Source organism: Haliotis rubra, unplaced genomic scaffold (genome assembly GCF_003918875.1).
Source record: "Haliotis rubra isolate DU_JTF1 unplaced genomic scaffold, ASM391887v1 Scf859, whole genome shotgun sequence".
Lineage (NCBI taxonomy): Eukaryota > Metazoa > Mollusca > Gastropoda > Lepetellida > Haliotidae > Haliotis > Haliotis rubra.
The window spans coordinates 139,027-161,964 of NW_025767589.1; the positions used below are offsets into that span (position 1 = coordinate 139,027).

General features: G+C 39.4%; 1 protein-coding gene across 1 annotated transcript in view; it reads left to right on the top strand.

Annotated features, from left to right (window-relative positions):
* LOC124262844 (multiple epidermal growth factor-like domains protein 10) overlaps positions 1-22,938 on the top strand; it is a 229,905-nt gene that overhangs the window by 20,381 nt on the left and 186,586 nt on the right. The window contains exons 2-3 of the mRNA XM_046697411.1: positions 17,255-17,392; positions 19,400-19,600. Of these exons, the coding sequence (XP_046553367.1) occupies positions 17,255-17,392; positions 19,400-19,600 (339 nt within the window). The remainder of the gene's footprint in view (positions 1-17,254; positions 17,393-19,399; positions 19,601-22,938) is intronic.

Consider the following 22,938-nt stretch of genomic DNA (forward strand, 5'->3'; position numbering starts at 1 on the left):
ATTCAAAAGATTAAGGGCAAAGGATCCAAATCTGGTGTTCGCCATCTCAAAGATGGTGACTCCGTTTTAACCAATAAAGTTGAAATTACAAACAAACTTGGCGAAACTTTGGCAAACCACTCCTCCTCGTCAAACTATAACCCCAAGTTTCAGAAATACCAAAGTCAACTACAAAAGAAATCAGTCAATTTTAACTCTGATAATGGTGAGGATTACAATGAAACTTTTTCTCTCGATGAACTACGTACTGCCCTGGGGCGGGCTCACGACACTGCAGCAGGAGCTGATGATATTCATTATCAGCTTCTGAAATACCTTCCTGATTCAAGGTTGGAAACTGTACTCAATATATGTGATGACATTTGGACAACCGGCAACATTCCTCCTCCGTGGCACAACGCCATTATCATCCCTACACCCAAACCTGGCCGGGATCATACCGATCCCTCAAACTACCGTCCTATATCACTAACTAGCTGTGTTTGCAAAACCATGGAGCGCATGGCCAACAATCGATTAATCTTGTACTTGGAGACCAATAACCTCCTTAGTGACCTCCAATGTGGTTTCCGAAAAAACCGAAGTACCATTGACCATCTGGTGCGTGTGGAATCTTTCATAAAAAATTCCATCGTCAACAAACAACATACTGTATCTATCTTCTTCGATTTAAAAAAAGCATATGATACAACATGGAAGCATGGTATCTTAAAAGATTTACATGAATTTGGATTGAGGGGCAGATAACCTCAGTTCATATCTCAGTTTCTAACAACAGACAATTTCAAGTACGGGTAGGTTCCACATTGTCTGATTATTTCCACCAAGATCAGGGCGTCCCTCAAGGCAGCATCCTGTCTGTCACCCTTTTTAGCATCAAAATTAACAGCCTCACTAAAGTCCTGAACAGTTGTGTAGATGGGTCCCTTTTCGTGGACGATTTTAATATTTCATGTTGTGGTAAGAACATGCACGCAATAGAAAGGCAGCTACAACACTGCCTTAACAAAATCCAAAGCTGGGCCAATGAAAATGGCTTTAAGTTTTCAAAATCCAAAACAAATTGTATTCACTTTTGTCGCAAATACAGACCACACAAGGATCCAGAGCTATCTTTACATGGTACTCCCATCAAGGTAGTAGAAGAGGCCAAATTCCTGGGACTCATGTTCGACCGCCACCTGACATTCTTACTACACATAAAAGATTTGAAAACCCACTGCTTGAAGGCTCTAAACTTACTTAAAGTCGTTTCAAATACAGAGTGGGGAGGGGATCAGATTACCCTCCTTCACTTGTACAGATCTTTTTTTCCCTGTAAACTAGACTACAGCTCCATTGTTTATGGTGGAGCCTGCAAAAGCAATTTGGAAAAATTAGATTCTATCCACCACCAAAGCCTGAGGCTCTGCCTGGGAGCTTTTAGGACCTCTCCGGTAGACAGTCTATATGCAGAGGCTAACGAGCTTTCCCTTGAACAACGCCGCATTAAACTTTCACTGCAGTATAACACTAAACTACGTTCAAAGCAGTCCAATCGAGCATACAATTGTGTTTTCAACCCTCTCTAAGAAAACTTGTTTCCTAAACTGCCAAGCCTGGTTCCACCACTTGGAATCAGAATTCAACCACACATATTTGCAGCTAAAATTGATCTCAATAGCATAGCACCTTACCGACTCCTGTCTTCACCACCCTGGCAGATGGTCAAACCACAGGTCGATCTTACCCTCACTAAACTCAAAAAGTCAGAAACAAAACCTTTGGTGTTCCAGCAGGAATACATCCAGTTACATTCCAAATATGACACCCATAGATCTATTTTCACAGACGGACCCAAGGATGAGGGCCAAGTTGCCAGTGCTACAGTCATTGGATCCAAGACTGTCTCCTCTAGGATTCCCGACAACAGTTCCATTTTCACTGCCGAGGCCAAAGCTATCTTTTCAGCTTTGACCTGTATTAAACAGCAGAATCATTCCAAAAACTTCATCGTTTTCACAGATTCATTATCTTGCCTTCAAGCACTTCAAAATGTAACTTCAAGTCCCCCAATCATTCTGGACATTTTAGAACTTTACAACGACCTCTCTACTGGCCAATGTGACATCTTCCTCTGCGGGTTGCTGGGTCACGTCGGCATAGCAGGTAACACAAAAGCCGATGCTGCAGCTAAAGCAGCTCTTGACAAGCCCTTATCTCCACTGCTAATCCCGTACAATGATTTCAAACCCACTATCAAAAGCTATACTCGGGATCTCATGGTAAAAAGATGGGACACTCAAGTAGGAGGAAATAAACTGTATGAATTGAAGCCAACAATTGGTTATACCTACTTGGGTTGTCAGTCAAGACGTGATGAGGTAATTTTACGACGATGTCGTATTGGCCACAGTCGGTTTACTCATGACTGTCTGCTGAAAACGGATGGAGATGGACCCCCCCAGGTATGTCTCTTGCGATGAGGTTTTCACCATCATGCATATCCTGCTTGGATGCGTGGACTTATCGTCTGCAAGGGACTCACGTTATGATGCAACAAATCTACCTGAGGGAAGTTGATCTGTATCATAAATTGTAACTGTGAAAACTGACTATCATAAACTGTAACTGTGAAACGTGACTAACAAATTGCCTGCCTTTAAATTTAGTGCTATGACTTTTTCTGCTTTTAAATGACAATGTACTGAATATATATTTTTGAAATAAGACTCATTCCGAGTATGTACTTACAACGTTTATTAATGCAAACTTGTTCCCGTCACTATATGGCTTGAATAATGCAGATGTGACGCAAAACCCAACTCAACTCAACCACTCAACTAATACTAAAACTAAAGGTAAAATACTGGAAGATTTCATTTCCAATAATGACCTGTGTATATATAATGATGATTTAAGCACCCATCTGCATCCTGTAACTGGCACTTAATCTTCTCAGGATTTGTCCCTTGCAGATTCTAACCTCCTGAATGAATTTGTTTGGTCTGTTCATAATGACCTTTGTGGAAGTGACCACTTCCAAACTATCTGATTCTCCATCGTATACAAGATGGAACATTTCGAATGGTTACTGGTCTTTATATCAAACTATCTCTACATCGAAACTGCGACCTGAATGTTTCAGTGATATAACTGATCCCATTCAAACTTTTGCTGACGTTTTAAATGAAATAGCTGATGAGTGTATACCTAAGTCCTCTACGACTCCACATGTACGAAAACTATGTTTTAATACAGATTATAGACAAGCCAGAAAAGCAAGGAAACAGGCATCATCCAACTGTCCATAACTTAAAAAATTTAAAAATACTCAATGCAAAGGCGCGTCGTACCTTTAAACAAAACAAACAACAATCTTGGAGAAATTATGTCTCCAAAATTAATTTACGCACGCCAATGTCTAAGGTATGGAACATGGTTCAAAGAATTAAAAGTAAAGGCTCAAAATCTGCTGTTCACCATCTGAAAGATAGTGATAATTTAATTACTGACAAGTCTAAAATTGCAAATAAAATTAGCGAAACTCTTGCCAAAGATTCTTCATCGGCAAATTATGTCCCTGAGTTTCAGATATATGAGAAACAACAGGAACAGACAAAACTTAATTTCGAATCAAATAACGGTGAAGATTATAACGAAATATTTTCATTACATGAGCTACATACTGCTCTTGAGCAAGCTCATGACACTGTAGCGGGTGATGATACTATACATTACCAGCTACTGAAACAATTACCTGAACCATATCTGATGACACTTTTAGATGTATTTGACCAAATATGGACGTCTGGATAATTTCCTCCTTCGTGGCTGAATGCCATTGTAGTCCCAATACCAAAACCTGGCAGGGATCATACTGATCCGTCGAATTACACACCGACATCTCTAACTAGCTGTGTCGGTAAGACCATGGAACGTATGGTGAATAATAGATTAACTTGGTATCTTGAAACCAATAACCTAATAAGAAATATTCAATGTGGTTTCAGGAAAAATCGTAGTGCCATTGATCATTTGGTACGTTTAGAATCCTTTGTTAAAATGCTATAGTAAATAAACAACATGCTGTATCGATATTCTTTGATCTTGAGAAAGCTTATGATACGACCTGGAAGCATGGCATTTTAAAGGATTTACATGATTTTGGTTTGAGGGGTCGTTTACCTCTTTTTATATCGCAGTTTTTAAGAAACAGGCAAATCATACGACGATGTCGTATTGGCCACACAACATATACACAAGAATACTTGCTTAAAGGACCCTCCGTTTTGTATCCCTTGTGATGAAAGAATCACTGTCAAGCCTGTCTTGCTTGACTGCATTGAATATTCCATCACAAGGGATAACTATATCAAAGCACGAACTATGAAGGATCTTTTTACTAATGCAAGTTCTCATTTAATTATTGCATTTTTCAAAGTACTAATTTGTAAATAGATAAATACTTTATGATTGGAAGTTTAAATTAATACCTTAGATTGTTAGTGGCTGTATCCCCAAGGGGTGGGGTGGGGTGTGTGTGTGTGTGTGTGTGTGTGTGGGGGGGCCTTGAAGTATTGTAAAATTTTCTCCTCCTGAGAGGGTACGTAAGTCCCGAAACTTTCAAAGGCAATTTAAAGTGCCAGGATTTTTAAACGTAGCATTATCGTCATTTTAATTTTGGCTAACATTTCTTACAATCGCCAGCAGCTGAAGGGATGGTGTAAATCCAACTGGGGTCCATGCAGGTAGCAAATGTACTCTAAGTCCCCATGGTCCCTGGTATTGTGATCTACCTTCTGGTGTTGGCGATATATAGCCTGTTTTTATAGTGTATTGTCCAAATAGTGTCCAAATCAGTTTTAACTTTCAACACTAGTTTTAGTTGTAATTGTGATATTCTAGTTGTATTACTGTTCTTCGTCGACAGGTTTTTATAACGTACATATATTCCATTTCAATGTCAAATGTTCTCATTTCACTTTCTATTGTATAAATTGTTTTCGTCACGATATGGCTGAGATATTGCCGATGTGACGTTAAATATTTACTCACTCACTCACTCACTATTTCCAATTACGTCTTCTTTCTTCTTTCGCATACTTGAATGTCTATGTGTTTCATTGGGATGATAGGGATATTCAAGATTCATACTTATATTTTCGAAACATGGCAGATGGGTTGTTGGAAAGTACAGCCATATAATAGGGTTGTATTGTTCACATTGTAATGTAAAAATGTAAATCATCAAAATGTTTGAAATATATACTGAACCGCAAAAGAAACGGACCGATAGAGGTTTCTTAAACCACACAATTTAATTCGCTCTAATTGACAATCAAAACTGAGGGTTGCGTTCAAACTTGACAATTATGGTTAACACATTTTTGGGAATCACATTTTAAACTTCACACAAGCAAATTCACCAAAATGGTACCACTAAGATACCTCAAAGCCACTATCGTGTTAGCCTCTATGGGCATCGATGACGGCATTGCGTTGTCTGTACATGGAATGAATTAGCCGGTAGATGAAGGTCATAGGCACTTGTGTCCGTACTCGGCGAAATGCCTGATCGAGTCCAGCCGGAGTTGTCAGCCTTGGTTGAAGGTCATTCAGTCTGCTTAAGAAACTCGTCTCAAAAGTTTTCCATTGGACTTAAATCCGAACAGTGCGGGCCACTGTAGGGTTTAGATGCCATGTTGTCTTAGGAAGTACAGTGTTGATCTGGCAGTGTGGGCACGAGCGTTGTCTTGATGGAAGATGTGATTTCTGCGATGTTCAAAATGTGGTACAACGTGGGATCTTACGACTTGGTCAGCATAGCGAGCAGCTGTCACGCCATTTCTTCGTCCTAGACCGTGATTCTGGAACACCACGGGGCCAACTCTCTGGTTCAGACCGACTGCACCCCACACCATGACCACCCCATGAGTCTATTTCAACAATACACACATTGGAAAACCGTTCCCCATTCCTTCGCCATACTGTCACTCTGCCATCGGTTGTCAACACAATATCGGCTTTCACAGTTCTCCATTGTCGATAACGTCAATTCCGATGCCAAGTTGCCCATGGCAGTCGGTATTCGCAGTAACTAGCGGTGAGGACAAGACCACGATATAGTCTGTGATAGCAGAGGTTTTCTCTCGCGCAAACGTCGACGTAATGTATCGGCACTGATGAGTCTCTTGTGGGTCCCAATGGTCTGGCGAGCTGTTTCCGTGGCTCTGGTGAAGCGATCCTGCAGATGGTTGCGCACAATCTGTCGGTCTTGACGTTGTGATGTTACTGCAGATCGTCCTCTCTCTAGACGGCCTTGCATGCTGTTAGTGGCCTCATACTGTTCCTGCAGTTGGTATATTGTCCTAACATGAACATTAAAATGATTGGCTACCCTCCGTGCACGCATCCCAACTTGCAATCGACCCAAGGCTTGGTTCCTCACATCTCTCATAAGTCGTGGTATTGTGTCAACACAAGAATGATTTCAAGCGAGTTTGGGAGTCGCTTTCATTGGTAGGGTTGTCACAATCTGAAAGTGCAATTTCATTTTCACGAATGTCATACTGAACATTTACCTTGTCTGTCTTTTTAGGTACGCTTGGTCGATATGCTTTTTTATCAGAAAACACACTGATGTTGGTAATAACTGTCAAATTGGATTACAATAACATGTTAACAAAAGGATACAATCATAATATAAACACCACGTTGCAAGAACAACATTTTGCATTTGGGTTTGAAAAGTCTTTGAGGTTCAATATAAAAGAAAAAAGAAAAAAAATCGAAGTTTCAAAAACATACAGTAAATTGAACAGTCTTCATCTGAATAGCCTTAGCATGTGTCAAGTTACAATAATGCCACATTTGAACGAAAGTAAATTCACTCAAGAGCTTCAATATGTTGTATTTCTCCTATCAGCTTGATAACTTGCGATATTTCCGAACAAATAGTAATTTTGACAAAGGTTTTGTGCTGGATAGGTACATTGATATTGATGACTTCTTGTTTATCTTCTTCTTCTCCAGTTAGGTGTTTTTGAGGTCGCCTTCGCCTGTTGGCATTTCGGCAGACTCTTCTTGTTTAGTTTCAGTCCGACAGTTATAGATGCTTCTTATGAAATAGCAAGAGACATAGCATCTTCTGTTTAAAAATATATGTCTGTATGTGGCATATATTTTCCGTTAAATCGGAGGTGATACAGGCATAGAAATGTGTCTTCTAAAGCCATTACATATATTTGTTTGATTATTCTCCTGATCCAGAAGTGGATATAACTCTCTCATTATGTATAAGATGTGACTCTTTTGTATATAATTGTAATGGTCATGTGTTTCCTTCAAGTGCTATCCGCAGATTGTGAGTCCTGTGGAACTTCAATCCTCTTATCTAAAATATATTATTTTAAAATGATGAATTATTTGGTATCACTTGTCACAAAAGACTTCCATGTTTTTGAATTTGCGGACTGTCCCTCATAGCAAACGATATCAACACAGACAGCGGAAACAGTAACTGAACCGGAGGAAATAACAAGTCTGAGGTATAATATCAGACATGCATGAAAAGACGCCATGCATAATATAATAATTCATGTCCTCGCCGATAGGTCGCCATGTCTGACCTCACCTGATCAAGATGGAAGCAACCCTGCTGCCATCTCCCATGTCGACTTTAGGACGGATCCGTGAGTCACATGCATACATAGGGTGAGTGCGAGCTGTTCATACACGCCTCAGCTGTTCTACATTGTACCATTAGATTGATCAAAACTGTAGCTGTGTGTCTTTCTATTCCCAGAGCTAATATCCCATGAAGTTCTTCTGAAAAGGATGTATGTGTTTCTGAGGAATTTTGACTGGGACAACAAATGTGAAAGCTGATCACACACAATCTTATTGTATGTATTGGAACGACTGTGAAAATCTGCTATCTATACCCAGCGTCGCTGTTGACCATAGTCGCCCCTTTTAACAAAAGATGAATACGCCTAGAGTTACATATACATTCAGTGGGCTTAACCTTTATCACAGTTTGACTGGGTATTCACTTCCTGGTTTGTCAACATGGCGGGTGTCAGGATATTCGTTCTAGTGGTCTTACCTCGATGGATACAGTTGGTATCAGGTGAGTAGATCAACTTGGTTTATTACCAGGATACATTTCCTCCCGACCCTTGACAACCCTACTCTGAGGGTCCCTACCGCCCGGTTCTTTTATCCTTTACAAAGCAACCTTGTAGTGCCCAATCACCATGTTCGGACATCCCTAACCAGCTATTCTATCACCAGTACTCAGGGATGTATCAAATCTGCCTCTGCCTGAACCTGAGCCCGAGCCCGAGCCTTGTCCCAGGTTTGTCCACCCAAACCAAACTTTCTGGCATACTTATCCACAGGATTCTGGATACTCTCAATTCTACCCCAGAGCCCTATTATCCCTTGGGACCCCGACCTAAGTGTGATTATACCCCTACGGTGTGGTCCTATTACCAATGTCCCAAGATCATCTCATCCGTACGTCAGCCTTACCTCAGGCTCCTAACATCCCTAACCTGATGTCGAGTTATTCCTACCCAAGTTTCATAACACCCCTAGCCTGTGGCTCTGTCCTTCCTACTCCTAGGTCCTGTCCCTATCCTATCCCTTGGGTATTGCAGTTCTATTTCGGGGCCCAGTCATCCCACATGCCAGATCACATCAAGTAAACATGCACTTGAACTACCATTTTGTTGAAGCAAAAGTTATGAAACCATGTAAAGTAAACAAACAGTTTGACTCGTTTGTGTCACTGATACTGGTTCGCCTACCCAAGGGATGCTGCGAATGTAGCTCACCTTCCTCATCCGAAGCCCACTGAAGCTGAATCTCTCTTATAAAATTTGTTCCAAAGTTGAACACATCAAAGAGGGATGGCCTAAAAGTCGGGCCGGGCCGGGCCAAAGCGGGCCAAATCTACTATTGGCTAATAAACCCATTAACGAAAACCATGCCTACAACTAATCAATGCAACATACACTCGGGATAATAATGATCAATCGGAAGCCACAAACGCGTACCATAATAACTTTATTACGAGTAAATCGGCTAAAACCCAGGAAGACGAGAAGCCTGTGAACTGGCTGACCGAGGTTACGTCTAAAAGTGGAATCGTTAAACGAAACGGGATTTAAAACGTATAAATACTTCAGCCAATTCCGATACACATTTCCGTCGGCCCGAAAACGTTTAAACATCTATATCCAATCACATACCACCCCATAAATTCACTATTCATCGTATTTAAAGCATGACCACATTTAAATCATACGATCTCTTCCCCACACTATTAACATTATCTCGGCCACAATTTTCCACCCGGCATGGCTCGAGCCCACAAAAGCAACTTAAACGTAACGCACGTAGCTTGAATTGTGTTTAAATCCATAGACTGGTATTATATCTACCTGAATATCGCTTTGTAATGTTATAAAATGCAACATGTAAAGAAAACTGCTCCGTTAAAGTGAAGCCCTTGTCTCTCCCCAAACACAACATAGCCTCAATCAAAAGTGTTTAGTCGCTGTTCAGCCCGGCTTGGTCCGTGCTGTCAAAAACGCCTTAAACCTCACACATATATCCTGATTTGTGTTTAAATCCATAGATTAGTATTATATCTACCTAAATTTACTTCACAGAGTCTCAAAGCGTTGTATTTGAAGCAAACACGTTGCTTAAAACGCAGCCCTATTTTCTATACATTCTCAACAAAGACACAATATCACAAGCTTTCGGTCCGGCTTGGCCCGGGCGCTCAAACGCACCTTATACCTCACACATGTATCTTGAAATGTGTTTAAATCTATAGATTAGTATTATATCTATCTAAATATCAATTTGTAATGTTATCAAATGCAACATGTGAAGATAACTGGTTCGTTAAAGTTAGTCATTCTACCTATCCATTCACAATATAGTCTCAATCAAAAGTGTTTAGTCTCTGTTCAGCCCGGCTTGGTCCGTGCTGTCAAAAACAACTTAAAACCTCACACATGTATCTTGAAATGTATTTATATCCATAGATTAGTATTATATCTACCTACATATCACTTCACAGAGTCTCAAAGCGTAGTATTTAAAGCAAACACCTTGCTCAAAATGAAGCTATCTTTTCTACATATTCTCAACAAAGACACAGTATCACAAGCGTTCGGTACGCCTTGGCCCGGTCTCTCAAAAACAACTTAAACCCCACACGTGTATTCTGATTTGTGTTTAAGTCCATAGATTAGTATTATATCTACCTAAATATCAATGTGTGATGTTACAAAATGCCACATGTAAAGATAACTGGTTCGTTAAAGTTAGCCCTTTTCTCTCTCCATTCACAATATAGTCTCAATCAAAAGTGTTTAGTCTCTGTTCAGCTCGGCTTGGCCCGTGCTGTCAAAAGCTACTTAAACCTCACACATGTATCCTGATGTGTGTTTAAATCCATAGATTAGTATTATATCTACCTAAATATTACTTTGTAATGTTATCAAATGCAAAATGTAAAGATAACTGGTTCGTTAAAGTGAAGCCCTTTTCTCTCTCCATTCTCAACATAGCCTCAATCAAAAGTGTTTAGTCTCCGTTCAGCCCGACTTGTCCCGTGCTGTCAAAAACAAACTAAACCTCACACATGTATCTTGAAATGTGTTTATATCCATAGATTAGTGTTATATCTACCTAAATATCACTTCATGGAGTCTCAAAGCGTAGTATTTGAAGCAAACACCTTGCTCAAAATGAAGCTGTCTTTTCTACATATTCTCAACAAAGACGCAGTATCACAAGCTTTCGGTCCGGCTTGGCCCGGGCTCTCAAGCGCACCTTATACCTCACAGATGTATCTTGAAATGTGTTTAAATCCATAGATTGGTATTATATCTACCTAAATATCACTTTGTAATGTTATCAAATGCAACATGTAAAGATAACTGGTTCGTTAAAGTGAAGCCCTTTTCTCTCTCCATTCACAAAATAGCCTCAATCAAAAGTGTTAAGTCGCTGTTCAGCCCGACTTGGCCCGTGCTGTCAAAAAAACACCGTAAACCTCACACATGTATTTTTAAATGTGTTTATATCCATAGATTAGTGTTATATCTACCTACAAACGTCTTTATAGAGTCTCAAAGCGTTGTATTTGAAGCAAACACGTTGCTTAAAGTGAAGCCCTATTTTTTATACATTCTCAACAAACAGTATCACAAGCGTTCGGTCCGGCTTGGCCCGGGCGCTCATACGCACCTTATCCCTCACGGATGTATCTTGAAATGTGTTTAAATCCATAGATTGGTACTATATCTACCTAAATATCAATGTGTAATGTTATCAAATGCAACATGTAAAGAAAACTGCTCCGTTAAAGTGAAGCCCTTGTCTCTCCCCAAACACAACATAGCCTCAATCAAAAGTGTTTAGTCTCTGTTCAGCCCGGCTTGGTCCGTGCTGTCAAAAACAACTTAAAACCTCACACATGTATCTTGAAATGTATTTATATCCATAGATTAGTATTATATCTACCTACATATCACTTCACAGAGTCTCAAAGCGTAGTATTTGAAGCAAACACCTTGCTCAAAATGAAGCTGTCTTTTCTTTGCATTCTCAACAAAGACGCAGTATCACAAGCTTTCGGTCCGGATTGACCCGGGCTCTCAAACGCACCTTATACCTCACAGATGTATGTTGAAATGTGTTTAAATCCAAAGATTGGTATTATATCTACCTAAATATCACTTTGTAATGTTATCGAATGCAACATGTAAAGAAAACTGCTCCGTTAAAGCGAAGCCCTTTTCTCTCCCCAAACACAACATAGCCTCAATCAAAATTGTTAAGTCGCTGTTCGGCCCGACTTGGTCCGGGCTGTCAGAAACAGCTTAAACCTCACACATGTATTTTGAAATGTGTTTATATCCATAGATTAGTGTTAGATCTACCTAAATATCACTTCACAGAGTCTCAAAGCGTAGTATGTGAAGCAAAAACGTTGCTGAAAGTGAAGCTCTCTTTTCTACATATTCTCACCAAAGACACTGTATCACAGCGTTCAGTACGGTTGGCCCGGACTCTCAAAAACACCTTAAACCCCACACATGCATCCTGATTTGTGTTTAATTCCATAGATTAAATACAGCAGACGGGTGACAGCCGAAACAACAAAACACAGTATTATCATTGATGCCTTTTGGCTGTTACCATTTGTCCGAAAACAGAGCAGAAATTTAAATACACATCTGTACTGAAAGCAAAGTACACGGTAAAATGAAGGTTGTGCATCAAACCGGAGACTTGGCCTTATGGCACTTTAATATAGTAAGTATTTGATGAATGCAAACAATAATCCCTATCTGAATAACATACCACCGAAAGAGCACAGATAATATCTGAAGCCAGCTGCTTCTGTCCTGCTGGTCTCAGGTGAAGCCCATCGCGAGGCAATGAACTCCTGCCTTACTCCCCGGAAGACATGAAGTTAGGGTGGCCGACATAGGGTCAATCCATTCTCACCACAAAAGTGTTTCACTTTCTCGTTGAGGGTGTAAGCCTTCTCGTTGAGGGAATCCTGATTTCCACGGCCTTGTCGCCATCTATTCCGGTATCTTGGGGTGACACCGGAAAGGAGTACCACAGCTCTGTGTAACATAGCATACAAAACATTATGTGCATCCACCAGATATTTTGCCCACCCGCTGAAATCTCTGAAAATGGAATTTATCTAAACAATCTGTAGTCGGACACTGCCTTGGACGTTTGACCTCATTTTGCAACCGCTCGTATAAGTAAATGTCAGATTAAAAGAAGTTGTTATCCATAAAAACGTAACATGTATTCAAATGTCAGATTGAGCTTGACAGGTTTTTAAACGGGTGCATAAAATTAGATGACATACCGTGGGTTCTGCTTCCTTATAATTTCAACCAGTCTCGCGAAGTTGTCCAAGACCTGCCCAGGCGTCCTAGGCATGTACGCCAGGTCGTTGATCCCAACGTGGACGATGATGAACTGGAAACAATGTTGAAGTAAAACTCACTTCAGAAATGACTTGATTTGGGCGGTCAAAACATAAGATACGCTTTTTAGCATCCGATATCCACAATGATGGGTATATTATGACTATGCGCGTGAAATAATCCTCATTCTGTGCACAATCCGACATTCTTCAACTGTTTCCTACCTGAAAGTTCTCTATGTCCCACAAGAGATCGGGAATGTCAGCCACCTTGGCTCCGGACAGAGACCTTGTCACGATCCCTTCTTTCTGCGTATAACGTCCAACATACTTCAGTAACGAGTCGCCAACAAGTAATGCAGACATTTTCAGATCAGATCATTTGAATATAGGCTGCTACTGCCCAGCTCGGCCAGTTTTATATGGATGCATTTTGAAAGCTAGGCGGACACTGTGGATTTAATGAAAACATACTTCTCCCACTGCTCTCTCTAATACTTCTATTGTCTGTATGCGTGTTCAGGAAAACAGGATTATCTGAAACGCTTGAAGTTCACAACATCAGGAAACGGCATAACCGAGTAACCTTTAGCAAAGCTCTCACAGTGAAAACAATGTTCTCCCGAGCCTGAGCTGGGCAGAAGACAGTGTCATTGCCGTGGATGTGTTTTCATACTTTCGTATGTTCAAATTATATAACCATAACATCTCATACGGCAAGTCATTTTAGCTGATACCTTCTGATATTTATTAAATTACTGATATCATGAATAGCTTCAGCCGGCTATCTATATCTGTACTAGTATGAATTGATGTTTATACTGTGGAAACTGTACGGAGAACATCCTGTATTCTTGAAACCACTAAAAAACCCCACCTCTTTCAAGCATTTCATGTCATATAATTGGGTATAATATCTTCTGATATTTATTAATTTACTTTTATGTGTAAATCATATCACGAATAGCTTCAGCCTGCCATCTGTATCGGTACTAGTATTCATTAATGTTTATACTCTGGAACATAACACAAGTGGAAGCATAATTAATTAATTAATTAATTAATTTTATATATATATATATATATATATATATTTCATAGATAAATAAAAACAGAATGCCGTTTTCTCCAACATGTTTCGTTCTTTACTCTTCAGGGAGATTGTCAATATATATATATATATATATAATAGAACAAATGTCTCATTTTTAGCATTTCTAATTTAGTCAGTGATTACATGCCCCTCTGTGATAAAGGTTTTGAAGAAACGGTGGAGTAATAATGAATAACACTGAAGGCCCCTGAACGGTAATTAAGGGCAACAATGAAGTATGTTAATTGAATCACAACACCTAGCTGATTGCAATTAGTCAAGGGGCAATTAAACAAGCTGGATACAGGTGTAATTAACAGGTGTATTAATTTCATTAGCCCGCACAGAGCCAGATTGAACACTGGGCTTCACTTTAAGCAACGTGTTAGATTCAAATACATGTACAAAGCTTTGAGCCTCAATAAAGAGGTATTTAGGTAGATATAATACCAATCTATGGATTTAATCACATTTCAAGATACATCTGAGAGGTTTAAGGTGCGTTGAGCGCCCGGACCAAGCCGGACCGAAAGCTTGTGAAACTGTGTCTTTGTTGAGAATGTATAGAAATTAGGGCTTCACTTTAAGCAACGTGTTTGCTTCAAATACAACGCTTTGAGACTCTATAAAGACGTTTGTAGGTAGATATAATAAAATTCTATGGATTTAAACACAAATCAGGATACATGTGTGAGGTTTAAGGTGTTTTTGAGAGCCCGGGCCAAGCCGGACCGAAAGCATGTTATACTATGTGGTTGTTGAGAATGTATAGAAATTAGGGCTTCACTTTAAGCAACGTGTTTGCTTCAAATACTACGCTTTGAGACTCTATAAATACGTTTGTAGGTAGATATAACACTAATCTATGGATATAAACACATTTCAAGATACATGTGTGAGGTTTAGTTTGTTTTTGACAGCACGGGCCAAGACGGGCTGAACAGCGACTAAACACTTTTGATTGAGGCTATGTTGTGAATGGAGAGAGAAAAGGGCTTCACTTTAACGGAGCAGTTTTCTTTACAGGTGGCATTTTGTAACATCACACATTGATAATTAGGTAGATATAATACTAATCTATGGAATTAAACACAAATCAGGATACATGTGTGAAGTTTAAGGTGTTTTTGAGAGCCCGGGCCAAGCCGGACCGAAAGCATGTTATACTATGTGGTTGTTGAGAATGTATAGAAATTAGGGCTTCACTTTAAGCAACGTGTTTGCTTCAAATACTACGCTTTGAGACTCTATAAAGACGTTTGTAGGTAGATATAACACTAATCTATGGATATAAACACATTTCAAGATACATGTGTGAGGTTTAGTTTGGTTTGACAGCACGGGCCAAGACGGGCTGAACAGCGACTAAACACTTTTGATTGAGGCTATGTTGTGAATGGAGAGAGAAAAGGGCTTCACTTTAACGGAGCAGTTTTCTTTACAGGTGGCATTTTGTAACATCACACATTGATAATTAGGTAGATATAATACTAATCTATGGATTTAAACACAAATCAGGATACATGTGTGAGGTTTAACGTGTTTTTGAGAGCCCGGGCCAAGCCGGACCGAAAGCATGTTATACTATGTGGTTGTTGAGAATGTATAGAAATTAGGGCTTCACTTTAAGCAACGTGTTTGCTTCAAATACTACGCTTTGAGACTCTATAAAGACGTTTGTAGGTAGATATAACACTAATCTATGGTTATAAACACATTTCAAGATACACGTGTGAGGTTTAGGTTGTTTTTGACAGCACGGGCCAAGTCGGGCCGAACAGAGATTAAACACTTTTGATTGCGGATTTTGTTTTCCGAGGACTTTTTTCCCCTAAATTGTTAGGAATGGAGAGAGAAAGGGGCTTCACTTTTACTTTACTTGATGAAGTGGTATTTAGGTAGATATAATACCATTTTGTGTTTCATTTGTATTAATAAATATAAGCATATGCATACGCGCTGGCTATCTGATTTGGACTGGTATTGTTTTTACAATGAAAACACATAAGAATTTTTGTGTTTCAGGAATGCATACTTTGTTTGATCCTTAATAACATATAACAAAATGTTGTGATTTGAAATATTTCTTTTAATATACATAATCATGTCATATTTGCCCATTGACACTCGACGATATCCACGTCTCTTTTACATAAACATCCTGTGCTCATTCAGCATGAGACAATAAAGGTTAATTAGGGAACCCCAATATCTTAATTAAGGAAAGAAAAGCAGTCAAAACACTGTCACTTCCTGCCCAGGACCCCAGGATGTCACACGCTAGGAGACGTAAGCAACCTTCCCTCATAGACATATCAAGGAAAACACATAACAACAACACGGTGTCTTTTCTACGGGAATCTCGGTATGTAGTCATTGTTGCTGTGTGGGTTTTTTCACCATTAACTATATATTTTCAATCAAACTATGCATTTGTGAAGGCAGGAAAAGTATCGACCTAAATGTGCAGGTTTCGTTTTAATATTCTGCAATCCATTTTTAGTATTACCCGGTGGCCCGGCCCGGCCCGACTTTTCTTGGCCCGACTTTTAGGCCATCCCCATCAAAGAGGTACATTGGGTGGGGTTAATACATATTCAGTCATCAGACGTCTACGTTGTAGGTATTTCACTTCCTTATTGAGGGTATTGGGATAGTATCGCAATTGCTGTAAGTTGGATGATAAAAGGATGGCATAAAAGTTTGATGGCATACAAATCAGGCATATGATAGAGCTTGAAATAGTCCAGTACACAATCATTGCAGGGACTCGAGTTGATATGGCTAGAGTTGCCTAAAATTGCTAACATCTGAAGGGATGATGTAAATCCAGCTGGGGTCCATGCAGGAAGCAGAATGATGGTCCCTAATATGGTGATCTACCTTCAGCTGTTGGCAATCTATAGTCTGTTTTTATATTGTCTTGTCATGTGAAGTTAAAATGGTTTAAATGTAATTAATAGTCTTAAAATATATATCTGCCATAATCTAGTCCTTTGTTGACTGGTTTGTATGATTTACCTTTCATTTTTTTATTTCTATAACTTGATTTAGTCACGATATGGCTGAAATACTGCCGATGTGATTTAAACCCTTAACTCACCCACTCACTCACTCAAGTTGATGATAAACAGACGTGTGATCGTTAGAGACTAGTACCTGGTCATTGAATCACACATCTCTGTTTCTCCCCACAGGTTCCTGTCAACCAGGAAAGTTTGGAGACTCCTGCAGCTACTCCTGTCACTGCGGGACATCATGTGACGAGACTACAGGTGCCTGTTCTGGTTCGTGTGATCGGGGATGGAAAAAGGAAGTCGGTCTTTGCCAGAAACGTGAGTGACACATACACAGGCTTTGATTTTGATGTGATTATTCTGCTTTGGTCGATGTGAAAACAGACTCTTTGTACAAATCATTATAAATGTCATGATGATCCCTTAACTCACACCATACATGACATTTGTAATACAACAGATAGGTTGTAGGGTTGAGATTGACATAAGACTATTAACTAGAATCCGACTATCATCATGCATGTAAACCCATGTTAACCCTTTCACATACATGTATAGGGAATGTATGGACTTTTGTGAGGACATAATTATTGTCCTACATTGCACAGAAAAAGATAGCAACGCCTTGAGAGTACGGAGGCTGGTACCCGTCAGGCGATAGATCGGGGCAGTAACGTTACATGATTATTGTACTTCACAGAAAACATTGCCCTGGACAAGACAGCATCAACAACACCTTGAGTGTATGGAGGCTGGTACCCGTCAGGCTATAGATGGGGGCAGTGACGTTACATGATTATTGTACTTCACAGAAAACATTGCCCTGGACAAGACAGCATCAACAACATCTGGTCATCATAGTATATGGTACCCATCAAAGGCTGTGGATGGTGACAGTGACATTGGTGGTGGGAACAGAACCTGTTTCCACGCTTTTTGATCTCCGTCAGACTGAACAGTGGATCTGGGCCGGGACTTCCAGCTGTATGACATCAGGATCTACACTAGACGTGGATGTAGGTATCTATCGTGATCAAATAGAGAATGATGCTATTGTAATAGTCTGAATACCATCTTAGATTGTTATGAATCACCGTTGACCCACCTTAGACTCCTTCCTGAATTCTAGTTTTGCATTACAGTATATCAAAATACATAAACAAGCAACAATTTACACAACCCCAAACCATATTGATATATACCAAAGACTATAGCAAATGATACTCAGATAACATGTTTATCAGCATATGTAAACACTCTACATCAATGAATCAGCTTCAAGGTTCTATACAACAAATATATGGCAGACAATAGAGAATGACACCCAGATATGTGCAGTAGGCTGGCATTGATCTATCTGACGAGGAATATTTTCATTAAATGCTTTTGATGTAACAGTGTATAGCAAAACAGAGCCGCGCCATCACCTAATATACCTCAACGAATAATTTCTAGATTTATTGCTATTGCTATTCTGTTTTATAATAGATTTACAAATTGAAAACAACCCCAGGGAGGTTCCCCTGATGCAAGGGGATTTCATTAACAGCAGTAATGGCTATTATTGTTAGCCTATTTACAGTCGGTAATATTGATCATGTTTACCAAACAAAGTATGAATGTAATTTTATATACACGAGTGTAGTTTGGGGTTGGGAAATATGCTGCATTAGGACGAGACAGTATGTATTTAACATCTGCTTTGTAGATGCCATACATTTACTGTATTTTGTTTTGTATTGGAGTGTGGTGTATTATTGATGTATTCACACAACATGGTTGTATCTTGGCTTTGTTTGATACCTATGACAAACACACACACTGTAACTTTCTGTACCGTGTAAATGTCTTCATTAGTAGTGAGTAAATTCACATTTATCGTCACATCGGCAATATGTCACATCGGATATAGATTGCCAACAACTGAACAACAATAGATTCTCCATGTGTAGATAATAGGCCATGATATACATGAGTTACTATACAGCTACGGACGGTAATTTACGTATGAAAACCTTTGAGGCTGAGGACGTTTACTGTAAGATACAGCATATGTCTGAACGAATTCTAATCACCACGGGATATTGTGCATGTGTATCCAGAAGATTCCTGAGTTCAATGTGCTGTTTATTTAGAGTTGTTGAGTTTTAATGTAATTAATTCTAAACCCCTTCTGCTCTGTACCATACTCTGGATCCTCTCAGTAACGTTATTAGTCCATTGCATGGACATAGTTTTTGTGATCTGATATATACGCTAACAGCAACTATATTGACACAGTATTATAGTGCATCGTAGTCTGAAACAGTGTTTGTTTTACTCAAGTCTACTTTAGAAATGCCAACTCCAGCATCTATCTGAACAACGACCCCTCCGCCATCTGCTCCACCCTCCCGAGTCCACCAGATACCCCCAACCCAACTGACGTGACGTGTAACGGTACCGGCAGATACGTCACCATCAGGAACCCGGGGACAGGGCCTATATACGATGATGCACTCAACATCTGTGAGGTGGAGATTTATGGTATGTCATTTACTGTATTTACAAGTAATTGTCCATTCGTGTTCTGGTGACACGCTGCTGTCTTATTGTCCTTTAACTGCATATTCTATTTCACTTTCTCGCTAAAGATCCCATTGTTTTTATAACAATAAGCTGGTATGACACGGTGTTTAATAACTGGACGCGTGCTTTTGAAAAGCTGAATCTAGATCATAAACAAACTCTTAACATATCTGGGTATATTTAATGACATTTAGTTGGAGGTAATAGATCAACAAGAGGACCTCAGGTACACTCGAAGAACCAGGTTGCTAGATTGTTACGTTTCGCGGGGTGTATCATGCAACAAATTTCACCAAAGTACAACAGTTGTATTTGTTAACGTTGTGGTGCTGAATACTAAAGCTGTCTTTTGTTTGGTTTCAAATTGATACGAATCAACGTTTAAATTCAAACTTTATTATTTTGTTAAACTTAACTGGGTGTGTTGTTGATCGCCCCGCGTCCGTCCATTTACACAGGACATTTAAATATTGAATTAATACGCTTGGCCAATTTTATGACAACAATAAGTAACTAAACGAGATTCTATGTAATACCAAGTTAAAGTAGATGCGTATGGTATCCACCGATGGAAAGCTTATATGGGATTCTGTATTCAGATATTTTTCTAACGCCTTTTCGTAAAACAGGCTGTCCTAGATTTCTGTGGTGTATGAAGAACAGATTTAAATACAGTACAGTTATGCAAATATAACTGATATATTCAATCAATTGTTTCACAGTTTCGTTGGTCCGATGTTTCAGATAAATTGCGAGTAATTGGTACTATGGGTAGGGCAGGACATACTTACACCTTTCCGCGAATATCGAATATCTGCTACTGATCTTCAGTCATCTGATTATGAAACTGTCAGTGCTCATTTGCATTTGATTGTCTAATTTGCCTAGTTGATTTTTTTCGTTCGAATAATCGAGACTGGTTAATATTCCCATGAGCTGACGTTTATTCACCTTGAAACTCTCTGACGTTACAAGTCCACATATCAAGCAGAGACACACGACTTCATTCTCCTTGCCTATGTAGAATAGTGTACATATCTGCCTGGATACTACTTTGGCATTTGCTATGGAGGTCAAGGTCATGTTCTGGTGCTGCAATAATAACAAGTCACTCCAGGATGATGTATAAACTTGGTTGCTAAGTGTGACGCATTTAGTAACAAAGATGTCCATGTTTCTTACGCATCAACGAGAAATTTATTTTTGATGCAAATAAAAACAATATTTTTCAGTATCCCCAAGTCCTGCAACTATGAAGCACACTTTGTGTAATAGAAAATAGAAAAGGGCTGGATTCGACGTGTACTAGTTTGTATCAGTTCGTGTTATGATTGAGTACTAATAGTAAGAAGTGTACTGAAAATTGTGCCAACACCAACTGTCCACATCTGTTAACTAGTTTTGTCATTTTTATTCTAAGATTCAGGGCTTGTAAATATATCAATGAAATCAACTAAATAGGGCAAAGTCATGTGTCATTTCCGGAGATTCAGCCTTTAAATATTCCCACAATTTCCTTTCTATTTATGCCTCCCATATGCATTTACAGACCTTGGATATTTGCCGTAATCAACGAATGCACTCACTACTCCATTGTGCCTACAAATTGCCTACAAGATAAATTTTGAGAAATGGGTACAGCCGGTACTGCAGGACATGCTTTCCCCTATCGCCAACATCTGATGTCAATACTCATCTTCAGTGGTCTCTTTTATGAAATTGTCAGTGCTGAGTTGCATTTTATGTCCAACGGAGTCTGTTTCTGCGGATAATCGAAAGTGGTTAATATTCTTTGGAAAGTCTCTAATGTTGCAAAGTCCACATATTGTCAACATTTACGTTACCAAACAGTGAGACACGAAACCAGTCTTCCTTGCCCATGTATGATGTTGTACATATAATTATCTCGATACTATTTTGACATTTGTTATTGAACTCAAACTCATGTTCTGGCGTTGCAATAATAACATATCACTGCAGGATGATCTGTTAAGTCACATAGTGTGACCCATTTAGTAACAAATTAGACTCATTCTATAATGCTAAAGATGTCGATGTATCTATGGTATCAACGCTACATATATCAATTAAATCAGCTAAATAGGACCAATTTAAGTGTCATTTCCGTGACTTCAGCCAATAGAAGTTAGCACAATTCCCTTTCCATTCACGCCGACCATATGCCTTTATAGACCCTTGATGTAAACGTTTGTCCTTGTCAACAATTGCACTACCTCATTAAAGCTAGTCTATACATAAAAAATTCCCTTCCACCACCCACTCCTCTATATGTGCCCCTTCCCCCAAAACATCCCTGTGGTGTAGTGGGTAGACCGATGGACAAGAGTTTCGATCCCCTTGTAGCAGCAACATCTAAAGACGCCTAAAGACTATAAGTGTTGTTACTCAGCCTAGTGTCGGCACCAAGGTGACAAAACCAGTATTTGCCGGATGAGAGTTATTGTAATGTGTGTTAGTGTGACAGCCATGTTAAACTGCAGGATAATATCTCAGTCCAAACATAAGTCTGGATTAGTTAAAAATCAACACATATTTCTATGCACAACGTTGAACCCAATCTAACCATATATCACCTTCCTTCCCCCCCCTTCGAATACAGTCATATGTACCTTTCTTGTCTTGATAATGCACCAGTTTGCAGCCCAGGAATCTACGGGGTGGACTGTAATAAGTTCTGTCACTGACTGGATTCTACCTGTGATCGCTTGACTGGATTGTGTCCCGGAGACTGTAGACCAGGGTGGCAGGGACAGAGATGTGATACAGGTGAGACGTTTCTACTGTCAGGATTGATGGGTTCCAGTAATTGGTACAGAAGACTATAGACATTCACAAGGTATATGTCACAAACACAAGCAAACCCATGTTCAGTGTTCACCACAAAAATACTATGAACATACTGTACTTGTCAAAATCAATTACTGCTATCGAAGTCACTTGTGCCACAGAAGCGACACATTTGGCAATTGAAATCCTCTCAGGGGAATAATGAAGACTTCCCGAGTGAGTGAGTGAGTGAGTTAATATTTAACGTCACATCGGCAATATTTCAGCCATATCGTGACAAGAAAAAAGAATGATTATATCATATATCAATAAAATTAGAAATTAAAACCTGTTGGCGAAGAACAGTAAAACTACTAGTGTATCACAGATATCCATTTAAAACTAGTAATTAAATCTAAAACATGTTGATTAGAAATGACAAGACAGTGTAAAAACAGGCTAGAGATTGCCAACAACTGAAGCTAGATCACCATACTAGGGACCATGGA